The sequence below is a fragment of the Aphelocoma coerulescens genome, chromosome 1 (assembly GCF_041296385.1).
Source record: "Aphelocoma coerulescens isolate FSJ_1873_10779 chromosome 1, UR_Acoe_1.0, whole genome shotgun sequence".
NCBI lineage: Eukaryota > Metazoa > Chordata > Aves > Passeriformes > Corvidae > Aphelocoma > Aphelocoma coerulescens.
This window is the reverse complement of record NC_091013.1, coordinates 14,748,214-14,764,448: the sequence shown is the minus strand read 5'-3', so window position 1 is coordinate 14,764,448 and position 16,235 is coordinate 14,748,214. Positions and strand designations below refer to the sequence as shown.

Below are 16,235 nucleotides of genomic sequence, written 5' to 3'. Positions count from 1 at the left end.
GCATCCAGCTCTGAGGCCCGCATGTGAGAAGGATGTGGATCTGTTGGAAGGAGTCCAGAGGAGATCACAAAGATGATCAGAGGGCTGGAGCACCTCTGCTATGAAGACAGGCCAAGTGAGTTGGGGTTGTTCAACCTGGAGAAGAGAAGGCTTCAGGGAGACTTTATAAGCAGCCTTCCAGGGCCTAAAGGGGGCTACAAGAGAGCTGGAGAGGGACTTTTCACAAGGGCGTGTGGTGATAGGTTAAGGGGGAATGGCTTTAAACTCAAAGAGGGCAGGTTTAGATTAGATATTGAGAAGAAATTCTTTAGTGTGAGGGTGGTGAGGCACTGGCACAGAGTGCCCAGAGAAGCTGTGGATGCCGCATCCCTGGAAGTGTTCAAGGCCAGGCTGAATGGGGCCTTGAGCAGCCTGGTCTAGTGAGTGTCATTGTCATCCCTGCTCATGGCAGTGGTATAGAAACTAGATGATCTTTAAGATCTCTTCCAACCCAAACCATTCTATCATTCAAGTCTACTGTTTTTATTCCTGCCATCAGCAGTATTAGATATCTTTTCCCTATATTTTCTAATTAGTGAAAGGCTAAATGAACTCAACCTGTTTTACCCTTGTACCTGTTTGGAAACTATGTACCACTGTCTTTGTCCAAGAAAAGTGATAAAGGATAATAATAAATGAAGGTACACTAGAAGTTATAAAACTTTTGCCACCTTCATGTGTTGGCAAAGCTTTAGACTTTGTCGTCGTTGTTGAGAACTTCTGTGAGAACCTTCAGTGATGACTCCAGCAAACCTGTCTTATGGCTCTTTTGCTATAGCTGAATTGGGCAGAATTCAAACCAAGTGAGCCCTTCTAGAGCCAATGGCATAAATTCCGTAGAGCTAGTGACACTAGAACAGGCTCCTTGAAGCAAGAACAACTTATTTTGCAGTACTGAGACTGAAGGGGCTGGAAGTTATGATCTGGGCATTCACAAGTTAATTATTTTTTATTGTTGCTAAGTAGCAGGACCAACAGATCATCCATTTGACTTAGACTGCTATTAAAGGATTCAGTTACACTTCTAATCAATTTGAGATGCAAAGGGATTTAAAGGATGGCTTGGCTTAATTCCAACCAATGGCTACATTGCTCAAGAGAGTTTTATGCCAAAGGTTTGGCAATCCATGAGAGTCTGAACCCTATTTTAAGCAATCATGTAATTCATTAATTTTGTTGCAAATAGAAAACTGGAGTTGCATAGCTTAGAATATTTTGCATGATTTTAAAAACAGTGGTGACAATTCTATCAGACATCTGTTTTTAAGCAATATGTAAAATCTAGCTGGTGCCCTCTTAAAACTAGACAAGGAAGATGAGTGGTATTGCTCATGCATTTTCCAGGTAATTTTACTACCTCTTTTAAATGGTATTCCTAACACAATTACCTACATTTTTATCTGCAACACATTGGAAAAAACAGTGCAGCATTCACAAACACACACATGTAGATTGCCTTCCTGTAAATTCAGTTGGACTGCAGAGAAAAATAAATGAAGAAATAAGTGAAGAAGCTCCACCCGAAACATCATAAAAGCTGCCTAGAGAATTAATGATTTTGTGGCAAGGTCTTGCTCTTCACACAGCCTGCTTTTAGGCAATATTATTATCATGTGAATTTACAAAGGACATTTTTGTGCTAATATGTTACCTGAGAATTAGGACATTTGGGATTTGTTCCTGAAAATCATGTAGTGAGCTTCTCTGTCAGTTCTGCCTAGGAATTTGCCTTGCCTTGTAGAAAAAATAAATTAGGATGACTACATATACATGAGCAACTAAGGCATTCTGCTGAGCAAGAAAATGTAGTGAAAGGAGTCCATGCCATCTCTTGGGCACTCTGATCTAAGGATTACTAGAAATGCTGAAACATTGCTGAACGATCTAATGCATATATTACTGCATTTCTCCCTTTTTTGTATCCATTCACTCTTTTTATGTATATATTTCATTTTCTGAACTATCATAATTTTATTCTGAAGTAACGTTATGGAGTTTACAGGAACTTAAGGCTGCCATGAGGAGTGCAGTGCATCAGCTGCCTGGAATACATGGCAAAACCATGAATAATAATAGTAGTAGTGGTGGTAATAATGATGGAAAGTTTTAAGATTATAGCCTGCAAGTATCCTGAGAGAAGTGTTTGACAAGTAATTGCAGTAGGTAATTTGACAGGTTGCCAACTTGGACTTGTAAACCAGATCATACAGATGCAAAAATAGAAATGTTTTCTGCAGGATATTTATTCCACAGTTATAGTACTGGAGAACTGCATGAACATTTTTTTAACTGTGGGAGATGGGAGCAGTAGGGTGAGTTGGCAGGTTGTATCTCAGTAGTTCACATTTTGAGTTGATTTGAGATTTAATCAACGTGGGTGCAAAGAAAACAATTAAAGAATAAGAAAAGTGGCAATATAATTAGCTGACCCCATTCCCCACTTCTGTGAGATACTGAGACAAATGTTTAAAAAGAAGGTGGTAATAGATAGGAGGGAAAAAAAAGGAAAAATATAGCATCATAAACACTGCTTTTGGAAAAAAAGTCTACAGATATTTGTATTTTATGTATGTTGTCTCATGTCTGATTTGTTCCAGCAATGTCTCGGGTGGGATGAGTGAGATGTGTACATTTTGCAGCATTGTTGCCAGACAGTTCTGTCTAATTCAGAGGATCTAATTTAAATGCCCTTAGCAATTATTCCTTGTGACATTATGCTAGGATCTGTGCAGATACAATTTTTTTTGTAGAGACAATGCAAAATTGTGGTTATGGAGGTCAGAGCTTCTGGAAGAACTAAGTAATGCCTCTCAGTTACAGTGTAGTGTAGGTCTTGCTAGTCTTAAAATTAGGTTTTGAAATTATACTGGGATTGAAAACACAGAAGAATGCTCTCCTTGATTTGTATGGTTTGTTCTTGCTGCTCTTATCTTCCTCCCTTACTGCCTTTTTTTTTTTTTTTCCTTACAGTTTTGGACCACTTGTTTCTCTTTTTTTAGGATTTTAGCCTGGTTCCAGCTAGGTGGCAAAGATCACTTTTTCCATTTTTATGCATGAGGCAGAGCTGGAAAGAGTGACCATGGAGGTCTGATAGTAGTCATAAAGTTGTTTCATCATATTTCCCTTTTATTTCTCTCTTTTTTCTTGTGGGTGATACTCTCCCATTTTCCTCCCTTAAATTACTAATGGCCAATATTTGACTATGTCTTCAGGAAAAGTAAATTAACACTACTTCTTTTGTTGCTTTATTAACAACCTGTGTCATGAATGTTTTAGAAAATAATCCCCAAGTAGAAGATAACCTTATAGCCTTTCAGCTGAAGTTTTGGTTGGTTGGTTAGAATATCACATAACCTAGCTTCAGATATAGGATGGCAGTGAACATATGTGCAAAGTTCAGAGAATAAACAGGTAGAAGTAATATATCTCCTCCTCACTCTAGCTGTGTGTTTCAGTTCAGGGATAATCACAGTATTGGTTTAACTAAGTGAGTAGCAAATTTTTAGCTTGTGTAGGAGTAAAGCTTGGTTGCAGATTTTTGTGTGTGTTCTTGCTGTTCTAAAGTAGAAAAAAAGTTGATGTTAAACTTGCATATGATCTGTTTCTTGCCTTAATTGCAATGTTTTGAAACCCTAGTTAAACAGATACTAAAGAAAATCTTTCAGGAGTAAGATACAGGCTTGTATGGAAGAAAGAGACATTCTCCAGGTGTGGGTGGTATGCTGCTGAGAATAAAAATTTATTTCTAATTGCATAGTTAGAGACTTTTTATAGTTCTCAAGTGCTTTAAGCTCTTTTAGTTGAAATGAAATGGGTGTGAAAAAGCAGTAACTGTAAATGGTAAAGGCCCCCAGTAATAAGCAGTCAGCCTACCATTCCACCCAAGGGGTGTTTGTGCGGGGTGGGCACAGTTATCTTCAGTCCCTGCTTAAAGATAAAGCTCAAGGCAGCAAGAGGGGAATAAACTCTTGCCTGTGACAGAAAGTGGCATGTGGCTTTTGCTCCTGGGGTCGTTCAGAAGCAGTCTCAGCTCTCATCTCTAGGGATGGCTGCAGGAAGTGGAAACGAACTGCAGGGATCAGCTCGGTGACCTTTTCCTAGGTTTCTTTGAATCCTAGACTTCAGGGCTGCTCTGGGCTATGCCAGCATGGTTCTTGACATTCCTGCACATTTCCCAGAGTTCATGCTTGAGATATGTTTAGTTGGATGTCATCGTGTATGGAAAAAGTGTATTTTGGAATTGGTTTTTTTTTACCTAAGCATTGCATTTGCTGTCCTCCAGTCTTTCTGTCTTTTATGGTTTACTGAACTGTTAATATTTCTTTTGCCTGAATATGAAGATGTAGTATCAACAATCTTCTGTTGCTATGTGATGAACTCATTTAGCAATTCCTCTACCCAGCCCCTGGATTTGTAGGGAATTGTGTGTTGAGGAGGGAAGTTCAGGGTGAATCCATTCATAGACTGGATGCCTGAGAAGTTTTCCACTTGTTTTACTATCTTCTGTGGATTAAGAAATATTTTAATTTTTTTATATATATAGTCTTGGTTTGTCAGAAAAAAGCATATTTCTTTAGCTTCTTTCATGATCGTGGGGGAGTTTCAATTCAAGGATTTAGCAGTATTTCTCTGTTATTCACTGCTTTCTTTTTTGTCATAAACCACTACAGCATTTGAGAACCCAGAATCCTTCTTCCCTTAGTAGTGAGACTACTCAAACAGTATCTTCTTTAAACTGAGTGTTTAAACTTACAGTAAACTCTTCCTATTAGCAATGAAATTATTGTCTGCTTGAAAACACATTTTTGCTTTAATATAAATGTTGCAATCTCTTCCTGCTATTTTTGCAAAATGATTCATAAGTAACCATGCAGAAAATAGATGTATCCAGATTGAAAATGTTACATGCCCTCCCACATATAACAATGAAATGTGTGTTTTGCTACTAAGATTGCAAATACTTCATTGATGTCTGCATATAATTAAATGTGTTAGATTTTCTTTCCGGCTGTACTTACTGGCAAATGTTTCCTGAATGCCAACAGCTGTTATTAGGAAAATGCTCCCTGATCAACCTGCTACTTCTGCTTAGGTGGCTTTATGCAAAGCTTAAGAACACATTGGCTTTTCTTACCTGAGTAACACTTGAAGTTTCATGGATTGAAAGTTCATTTTTCTTGAAATGGTTGCATATAACAAAGTTGGTTTTCTAGCAGGATAAATTGATTTTAAAAATAGACTGTAAACATGAAAACTTAGTCACATTTTTCATGTGGTTTGTTAGATAGGATATAAAGCATCTGTTCTAAACAGAGCTTGCACTAATTACCATAAAGTTACAGTGTCTGAATGAACTTAAGAGTGGTTCTTTCACCAATATTGGTTGTATATCATGTGCTCTCTGCCTTGGTAATTACATTTCCTTATATCCACTGAGATTCTGGACTGTCAGAAAAACTTTTGCAGTCCCAGCCTCCCATCTGTTAGTCTTGCTTGTGGAAGCTGCCTCACATGCTGTGTGAGGTAGCAAGGACGTACGCGCAGTCCCAGCAGGTTGTGTGTGCCTCAAGTTTCCTGTGTGCGGTGTTTCTCCTCCCTCCTGTTGCACGGTGTGTTACAAACAATCAACTCTTCTTCCCCCTCCACCAAGGTTTTCCTTCCCTTCTTCAGCAGTGTGCAAAAATTCCTGTTCAGCTGAGCATGAATTGTTCATCTCAGTCCCGTGAGACTGTTGCTGGTGCCTCTGTTTTCCAGTGTTATCAGTAGGAGCAGGTCATTTTTGTCCATGCTCAGGGATGGCTGGTGGAAGGCACTTGTCTGGTATACACGTGACTAACTGGTATGTGCCAAAAGCATGTAAAGTGGAGAGAGTGTTGTCTGTCTCAGGGAAGGAAACAAGAAGAACGAGTGAATAGGTATAAACATTTACCAGTATTTCCTTTCGTTTCAGTGATAGCTTCATGCTTTCTTTCCATTCTAAGTCTTTGAAATATTTTGTTTCATCCTAAAGACTTTGCAATTCGGTTCAGCTCTTTTAAGGATAACTCAAGGGAGGGAGAATGATTGGACCTGGACCGATTTAACCTGCTTTTTCTGCTTTACTTTTTCAGGATTGCACAGTATATGAAACAGAGAATAAAATTCTTCATGTGGTGAGTACTATTTGGATTTCTGATAAGAAATTTTGTACAGAGCACACAGAATTTTAGAGCTGTGTATTTTGTGCTTTTTGTATGCAGTGCCAGTGTGATAACCAACTAGACTGGGTATGACTGAGTGAATGTATGGAACTATTTGTGAGTAGGTCAGGAGCTATGAAAGGGTTTGTATTTGTCTGGCTCAGGCCCATCTGTTATTTGTAAACCATGATTAGAAGAGTGATTTTTAGAAAAGGCTTTTTTTTTTGAAAGAGATGGTTGCTAGGCTTCTATGAAATCATTATATGTTTGTGTTAGTGATATAACTTTATTTATACAGCTTTATTCCCCATAGGGTCCTGGAGATAACATAATGGTAGGAAAATTAATGCAATGCTTCCTTTTGAATTCTCAGCATAAATGCAATGGTCTCTTCTCAGAATCTGTAGTGCTACTGATAGTAAATAAAGCAGATGGAAGTTATCAGGGCATCAGAAAACATGATGAATTTGAAAGGCTGGTGCATAGAGAGTCAAAAGCTTGAGCAAACCTTGTCTGGGAGCTGCACCCAAGTTTTAGGTATTAAATTGTGTTTCATATTGTGGCTGAGCTTTAGTGAGTATTAAGTTAACCCACAGCTTGTTTCTAAAAGTTAGAAGTGATGATAAACTCTTTAAGGGTGAGTAATGAATTAGTTTAGCTTATTTCATATTCACGTAGGTTTTGATATCTTACTGTTCTTATTACCAGAGTTCAAGCAAGAAAATACTGCATTTCTTTAGGTAAATTTTTTAATACTTTTTTTTTTTTAAATTTATTTTATTCATAGTGTACCCATATGAAATACTTGGCAGACTGAATTCTGTAAGATTTTGATGCTGTGGTTTCACAGTGATGTGGAATAAAAAATCTCCTTGTATTTTTAAGTTTTACTGACATTTTTTCAGGTGTGAGACATAAACAATTAGCAAAATTAGTGAGGCTGACATGGTCATCTATGCTAGGTCGATGTCTGCAAGTATTTAAGTAATAAAGTCTTTTATTATGTAATCTTGGCAAAAGTTGAAGTGCTGTAAGTTTGAAATCTATATATATATAGTCTGGTTTTCAAAATGTGCTTGTTGTCTGCTGTAGGAGCTGAGAGTTCTGACATGTTCTATATACACTATATACCTTTTACAAATTAGCAGAAAAGATTGTAAAGGGAGCTGCCAGGTTTAGAGCATATGAAGCATCACTTTATGCAGTCATCAACAGACAATTTTGAAGAAACTGAGAGGGATTAATTTGAGATACATGAATGCACAGAATTGAGACAGGTTTGAAAAGTTATCTTACATCATTCAGACCCTTGTAGGTTTATTTCTTTAGCCTGCAGTAACTTCACTGTGGTCACAGGTGGAACATAGGTGTAAGTGTACGCTCTGTGATTACTACTGAAGCTTGAAAGAAAACATGAACACAGACAGAGCGTTGAATGTTGTAGTGAAGCCATGGATTAAAAATGACCCTGCATGGATTAAACACGACTATATGAGGATTAAACATGAATATATGTATTACATGTAACTTGGATCATTTCTGACCATGTTGCATATCAGCTGATCAGTGGGATTTGATGGGGGAAAGACTGACCAAAAGCAAGTGGTGAAAGATGTAAATCTTTGACTAAATAATTAAACAAATGGCATTTGAGATCATAGTTTTAGTTTGCAAGGTAATTTTTTACATGTGCAGGGGAAAAGGTTGATGATAGAATTGGAATTGAAAGCAGTCACAATTCCCTCTAACCCTTCTCCTTGAAGACAGAAAAAGGTGTTGTGGGTTTAGCCCATTAGACAATCTGGGGGGAGCAATCCAACAGTAAAAATAAGGTTCTCTGATACAAAAAAAATAGTAGTAAATTTTGGGAAAGGTGTAGAAGGAACCTTGAGCAGAGAAATACTGGGAGAACTAGGAAAGATTGAGGGGACACGTGCACAGATATTGTAGGACAGAAAGTAAATTATTTTTTAAATCCCAAGATCATGCTATTCCAAGTCCATTTTCAGAGTGCATTTGCCATCTGAAGTGGTGTTTGACCAGCATCCCATCTAGCTGCCTTTGAATAATCAGATATAAAACATAGAGCTGTGTTTGCTGAGGTGACTTAGACAAGAAGTTTCATTCAAACCTGCTCATCCCATGTCATTTCATGTACCACTTTCTCTTTATGACACAAGGAAAGAAGTTTTCAAAAAAGTGAAAGGAAATGACTTGCAATTAATTAGCATTTCATGCAATTACCTTGAAGAAATGATTATTGCAAGGTAGTGTTCTTACTAAAGATTAAAGTCAAATTTTAAGAGATCCTTCTCACATAAGTAAAAAAGAACTAGAGCTACAGAACTGAAAAAAAAAAATATAACTTAAAGAAAAGTTGTGTACTCTTACTTGTTAGGACACCAGGGTATTTACCACCTTAGGAGCACACTGTTGGATCAGAGTAGGAGATTTTTTCCAGTGCACATTACCTGTTGGCGGTCCAGTGGCTTACTATGTTGAACACCTCCATTGTACACAGAGTGAACGGGGACGGGGTTTGATTCCTGCTGTGGTTCAAGGGCTGGAGCTCTGTAAACACACATCTCTTGTGGGGATGCTGCCCTGTTTCCCCTGGAGTGAGCCTGCTTTGTGCCAAGTCAGGGAGCAAGAGGATGCGTGGGCACAGTGGGGATGTGAGACCATCCTTCCACTATCGAAGTGCAAGCAAGGAAACATCCAAAGGTAACCCATCACTGAGTTTTCATGTCTTCCTTGACAGCATGGTGAAGAAGGCAGGATCCTCAAATAAATGACTGGTTGGTTTGTTTTAATTAGGTAGGGCCAAAAAATAGTTCATGTGCTTATATTCTAACAGCAGAAATTTTTTTTGAAAAGCAAATGAACTTTTCAGAAGCGATGGTGTGGGTGTGCATGTGGAGATTGCTGAATCACCTTGTCCACAGATAGTATGTGTCAATGTGAATTAATGTGTTCACATGCTAGCTTTTCAGGTATTTTCATTTTAAGAAATGTTATTTTGCGGAGACAGAACTCTATAGCTTCAGCTTATATTCAAGACAGAAATAATTTTGTTTGCTCCAAGCAATTTGAGTTTCAAATGCTTTAAAAAAGCATTTTGATTGTCACTTACGGTATTAGGTAGTAAACTAATCTGTGTTATTCAACTAAACACATAAAATGTATCTAAAAGGAAAAGGTCTGATTGAAAGATTATGAAATTTTAAGAAGAAATTACCTACTTAAACTTGTTTATTTCTTCTAAATGGAGTTTCAAAGTGTGTCTGGGGAAAAAATGTCTGTTGTATAATTTTTTGTCCTAGAATTGTAGGAGTGTTGAAAAAATTAATTTAAAGACAACTACATTTCTTGAAGTTTGGGGTTTTTTTTCCTGTGACTTCCTTCACAGAAACACTTGGTTTCTGTGGAATAAGAAGCATAAACCCACACAGGAATAATGTGTTGGGTTTTGCTTATTAAAATGTTGATACTTCTGAAATATTCATGAATAATGAGAAATGCTTCACATTTCTGCTGCTTCATTTCTCAGTATATTTTTTCCAGGGTAGCTTTTATTAAGTAAGCAATGTAATAAATAGTATAATAATAATAATAATAATAATAATAATAATAATAATAATAATAATTTCTTGATATAAACAAAAAATAAATAGCACTAGAAAATAATACCAACAGAAGTAGATGGCAATAGAAAATACTAATTTAGAAAAATAGGTTTTAAAATACACTGGGCCTAAATAGGAAAGGATAAGCCATAGGTGTGGTGCTGGCTTCAAAATTGAAAATTAGTGTGCTCTTGCTAGTTCATATTTAAAATCTTTATATTGATTTAACTTGAGATGATAAAATATTTGGAAAACTGCTCAATTTAAAAGGCTATTGGTTTATATCTGCTTATTTGGGGGATTATAAATTAATAGTTGCAAATGTCTGAGTGGAGCTTTAAAACATTTGAAGAATAATTCATTGATTCCATCCAGCTGTTCAAGGCTGTATGTGATGGAAATATCCAGTTCAGATTAATGCATGTGAAGCAGTAAAGTATTAAAGGGAGAGCAAAGCTAGAAGAACTAATTATAGAAAGTAGAAGCCAGGCTCCAGTCAGATTAATAATAAGTGTTAACTGAAAAATTTTAATATTTTTTCTTTTAACTGTTTTGGTTTAATTCCATAAGAAAAAAGACTATTTTCTTAAGGAGTTTCACTGTTTAAAAATTAGGCTTAATTTCCTGCAAAAAAGAAAATACAATTTTATTGAGTTGGAAAACAGTAGAAAGTGAATCTGCAGAGAGAAGCTAATATTCAAAAGTTTTTTGAAAAACAAATGAGCTATGTAAATTTAAAAAGAGTTACTAAGTTGAAAAAGAGAAGAACAAGCAATGGATCAGAATGTTCTCTTTTTCCAAAAGCCTTGTTGAAACCACAATGATGATAATTTGCTTCTGCCCACTATATTTGAATATTTGTTATAGAAATATAATGGACTAAAAATACATTGTCAAAGGTATCACAGGCTTAGAAAAAAAAGATAAAGTAACCACCTTCTGCCTTTCAGGAGTCTATACCTTGTAAGTTGAATTGAACAAGCTTCATTCTAATAGAAGTTTCTCTTTTTGCATCCAAAAGAAGATACATTTCACTGTTTAAACTTCATATATTTACCAGTGCATGTTCAGGCCTGCTTGGTTTTAAGACTGCTGGAGTTACTGATATGTTCTGTACAATATAACAGTTGTTTTGGACTGAAGTTAATTGGTTAATAATTATTTGGTTTGGCTTAAGTTAATTAAACTTCATTCATCTTGGACAGCTGTAACTAACTAAAACAACAGACTAAGCTTAACATTACCTGGACATTTTTCTTACTTTTAGTCTGGAAAGTCCATATGTCTTACTGATATCCCATCCCTCACTCAAATGCCATAGGTGAGGGTGCTGATGAGGGAGGCTGGTGCTTTTCTTGCCTTCAGTCCTGGCAACATGTTTAAGCCAGGATGCTTCAGTATTGCAAATACTTGGCAAGATAGATTTTAAACTTGGTCACTAGCCTGCTAGGGTAAAATGAAGGGCAAAATGAAGGACAGGGACAAACCTAAGTCTGTTTGCTTGACCAGAAATTCTTGGTGACCCTAGAGCTGCCCGAGTTGAACAGACTGCGGATAGACGGGTTGAGGGAAGGCCCCTGAAGCTTTGTCCATGGGCACTTCACTCTGCTGCAGAGCACAGACATTTTCCCAGCACAAATTGGAGTAGCTACAGAGTATTGGAACAGATGCAAATCAAATTTAGTCACCTTAGAGTCTCTATCCCCCTGGCTGAAAGAAGGAGCAATTGTGGAAAAGCTGTTAGAAATTGGTACCTTACAGTCCAAAAATTCAGGTAGAAACTAAGTATTATCTGTCATTCTTCATGCTCTGAGGCATAAAGTAGTTGCCTACTGAGGGAAACATAATGTTTCCCTTTGAATTTCTACCAAACAAGGTGCTGTGTGGTGATATTTTTTGTTCTCCTTTGAATCATTTAGCTTTGCACATAAAGACTGTGGTGTAGCTTCAATCTGCAATTATAAGTGTGTCACTTGAATAGAGAGGAGAATTTATTACTGAAGTGCAGTGAAGAGTTACTGTAAAAGAGAACTGAAATCATTGCTTTAAGGCTTATAGTGAGAACAGGGATGATGTGACAAAAGGAGAAAATGTAATTATCTGTTGGTTTCTCTCAGTTAATCTTTTGTAACTTGCTTTTTTTTTTTTTTTTTTTTTTTTTTTTTTTTTTTTTTTTTTTTTTTTTTTTTTTTTTTTTTTTGGCCTGGACAAATCCTTTCCCTGTGCACAGATACCTTGCACACTGGGAGCTGAGTGCAGCTTGAAAAAGGCTGGGAATTTTTAGTGCCTGCTGATGTTTGTGGGAGCAGTTGGATGCTCAGCTTCCTGTGTATCTTACTGTAACTAATACTGCACTGCAGCAGGCAATCAACACCTACAAAGGTTAAAGGATCCTGATCTCATTAACAATGTTTTCATAATCAGAAGTGTAGTTTTACAAAGCCTCCAAAGGTAACTACCATTTGAGGGAAAAGGTGACTACCATCTTATTTTAGTGGAACTAAAATACATGCCTGCGATACAGATTGTCCTGAGTAATTGTGCTGAGAAATAACGTGTTCATAAATTGTTAGGAACAAAATGAGTAGAAAAAGTGCAGTTTTTGAGTGCTTTGAGTGCCACATGGCAACATCTTTGCCTTGGAAGGCCCTGATCCACTGAATAGGTCCAAGGTCTTTTCCCATACAGGTGCCTAATGGGGAGGAAGCATGCACCTGGTGAACTGACTGTCTTGTTTGTATGCCGATTTATGCTGATTAGCATATTATCAACATGAACTGTGAATGAGATTTTCCTGAGAGTAAAGGCAAGGAAAAAGGCCTTATTTTGCCTCTGTCAGCCTTTGGACATGTTTCCAGTGAGGGCTCACATACCCTGCCATTGCAGTGGGGAGAGAATATCTGCTGTGTAAGTGTGTGCTCCTGGCTCCCTCTAGACAAGCTCAGAGTTCATGAAAATTTGCCTTTAGCATAAACCAGAGAGGTACTTGATGCTACTTATAGTTCAACTCTTTAACCAAGGAATATTTAATGAAAATATTTAAATGTGTAATAGTTTATAGGGATAACGTGCTGTTGGACTGCAGTGGGAATATCTAAGAAAGCTGAGAGACCCGAAAGACAGTAGTGTTTTAGAAATGCATTGAAGCATATGGCAAATTTTTTATCCTAGCAACTTTGTGATTTTGGAACCCAATACTCCCAGAGCTCCTCTTGGGGAATATTCACACCACCTTGTTTTAGGATTGCAACCAGTATAACTGTACTGGAATGCTGATCACCATAGGCATTACTGTATAGACTGTCTGTACCCCTGTCATGGGGAGGCAGAGGGAGAGCAGCTGCTCCGGGGAGCTATTTAATGCATCTCAGCTTAGGCTGCTGCTCCATGCTACATCCTGGACTTGCCCGACTCCTCTCCTTTCCCCAGCATCTGTCAAGGCAGCTGAGAACGTGGTTTTTAATGAGGAGCCACATCTGTGAAATGTCATACCTTGTGTTAGGTGGTAGGAACGCTCCGTGTGCTTTGGCATCTCTCTGCAATGCAACAGTTGAAAATTGGAGAAAAAAAAGTAATTCACTATAAACACAAGTTTCTCTGAAACTGCTAAGAGCCCCATAAATTTAGTGGGTTTAGAGGAGATTAATAGGAAGAATAGGTGGGTGAATACGAGTCTAAAGAGATATGAAAAATTCCATTTTCATCTGCAGAGAATAATTTGTAATGCGGATCTCTTCACTTTGCACAAATAGCTGAGTGCTATGTAATTTTTTAAAGCAATTTTTCAATAATTGTCAGTGCAGTTACAAGATGAAAATAGAAATAACATGCCAAAACAGTATTTAAAACCCCAAATAAGCAGGAAACTAAGCTTTCGTTTTTATTATGTAATTTTATATAATTTTACCTTTTAAAAAATGTCATCTCAAAGCAGTTTTCATGGACCAAAAGCCATTAAAGAAGCCCAAATTTCAATAAACTTTTCTTTTTCACTTTTTTTTAGTTCAGGTAAAGCACAAACAATTCTTAAGCTCATTTTATGTATTTCTTGACTTTCTGTGTTCAGTAATGATTCTGCATCATGAAAAATTAGAAGGGTGGTGTGTTTGGCTGTGCCTGAAAGTAGTATTTTTTTCTGGAAGAAGGTCATGTCGGTAATATAAATTTTGTTTTGTTTACATTTGATTCTGACTTGCTTATTCATCCTGAAACGTTATTGTTTAATAAAATAAGTGATCTGTATACAAACCTAAACTTTCAACTGTTTGTAAATACATTTAAGAAAAGAAAAATCTCAGTTACTGGTCTGTAACAGGATTAAGATGTCACTGTCACCGGATTTTTTTTTTTTCTTTTATCACTTTTTAAAAGTTTTCCTTTTTACATAAGATATTTGTAGTTTGCCATTTGGAATTAAAATGGTGATTTGGCAGGAGGTCATATCCAGTTTTACATTACTTTTCCATAGCATTGTTGCAGACAGTTTTTACTGTAAGAACTATACTTTGGAATCTTGGAAGATTAATTGGTGCAACAGTTGCGTGCAGTTGTGTTTCAGTCATTTGAGGAGACTGGTTAGCTTTCCTCTTTTGAATTTCAGAGCAGTTAATCTGATTCTTAATTGATTTTGGAGATGCCCACAGTTTTGGGACCAGAAGAATGTCCTAATCCCTGAATTTGCTGACAAAGGATGTGTTTGGAAACCTGAACAGAGAAATCGTTTAAAGTTGCTGAAAGGGGACTTCCTGGAAAACATTGGATCTCTCAAGAATCACTTTCTTGCAGAGAATGTTAGGAAAACCTCACAGCTTTCCTGCTTCTGAGAAGAGGGTGCTCAGGGAGTGAGAGATCAGGAGATAAAACAGTACCAATTTCACAATCTCATCCTTTTTAGAAACTTTTTCTGTCTTGCTGCAGAGGCTGCCAACAATAACTGGTTTAAGAGTTATCCCCTTGTGAAATGGTGATTTATTATATATAATCTTCATGTCTGCAGTAGTAAATCAGGTTTGGCAGCTGTAGAACATGAGAAACTCAGTCCAAAGACAGTTAGCATGTTTTATTAGTATAGAATAAACTTCAGAGTTAATGGGAGTTACCTGTCATCATTAAGAGCCTGATTTTCATCTGTGCTGAACAGCTGCACATTCAGTGGAAGTTAGGGGGCTTTGAGGCACTTACTGTCTTTGCAAAAGATGTGGGTAGGGTGGGGGTTGGAGCTCACCACACATTCCCTGTGTGCCTGAGCAGGGCACCTTTCCCTCAGAGTGCATGGGAACCCCTCTTTGTCACTGCTCAGATACACAAGCATTTGCCTCCTGGTCTTCCCTGGTCTGGTGCTGTTAGTTCAGGGTCATCACAGATAATGTATTTTGTGTTGTATTGCTGCCTGAGGCCTTTCCCCCTCTGCCTTGTACTTGAAATAAGTGATGGTTTAATCTGTATATTGACATTTAAATAGTTAGCAATGGTATGCTTATTGTGACATTTTCTTTTCTTTTTTCTTTTCTAGTGCAAAACTCTCTCTGGTGTCTGTGATCACATTATCTCGCTCTCTTCTGATCCACTGGTTTCCCAGTCTGCCCATCTTGAAGTGATCCAGCTTACAAACATCAAGCCAAGTGAAGGGCTGGTAAGAAGTACGCAGTTAATCAAACCCATCATCCAGGATGAGAAAGTGATTTTTTTAAAAATAAGCTGTATATATGAAAATGAATAGGACACGTTAGCCTTTTCTGTTTTAAAGTTTGAAAACAGTTTGATTTCTTATGCTAGTTTGGTTTCTCATGCAGCTGGGCCAGCAGGGAAGTATTTTGTAAAGCTGACTGAAGTATGCAGAGTTCAGTGAACAGGGAGAAATTAGTAAGAAGTTCTTGCCATTTATACCAGCTCCTGAAAAATGGCTCAGATTGTTCTAGGATCTTGAAGTCTGAAGGGACTTAAATTGCTAAGATCAACTCAGCCGAGAAGTTTGCGTGGGCTTATGCACAAAACCTGTCAGATTCTGGAAAATGTTTCATAGTATCTCTGGGTTATAAAGCTATTTTATAAGTTATTCCAACCTCTACAGCACTGCTGATAAGTAACTCATTGAATTTTATTGCAAGAATTCTGCATTCTTAATCAGGTGCTTGTAAAGGCTCTTAATGCAGCCATCCTGTGTTTGTTGTTCAAGAGCTGACCATTGATCTCTTGTTTACTCAAGTATCCAACACCGGCTGCATGGAAAAAACCAACACCGGTAACAATTCCAGATGTATGACTTTACATCATTAATAATATCTGTTCCCATAATTTTTGGAGGTGGAAAAGAAGGTGATCAGAATACAGTTGAACACTTTTTGTCTAAAGACATAGCTTTTGCAACTTCTGCCCAATCTTATTCCATTTT

At 37.3% G+C, this 16,235-nt stretch overlaps 1 protein-coding gene across 11 annotated transcripts in view; it reads left to right on the top strand.

Moving 5' to 3' along the window:
- The window catches only part of CNKSR2 (connector enhancer of kinase suppressor of Ras 2), a 207,474-nt gene that overhangs the window by 68,921 nt on the left and 122,318 nt on the right, over positions 1-16,235 (top strand). For all 11 annotated transcript variants that reach the window (XM_069000455.1, XM_069000273.1, XM_069000076.1 and 8 more), the window contains exons 5-6: positions 6,150-6,191; positions 15,357-15,476. In XM_069000455.1, coding sequence (XP_068856556.1) covers positions 6,150-6,191; positions 15,357-15,476 — 162 coding nt within the window. The remainder of the gene's footprint in view (positions 1-6,149; positions 6,192-15,356; positions 15,477-16,235) is intronic.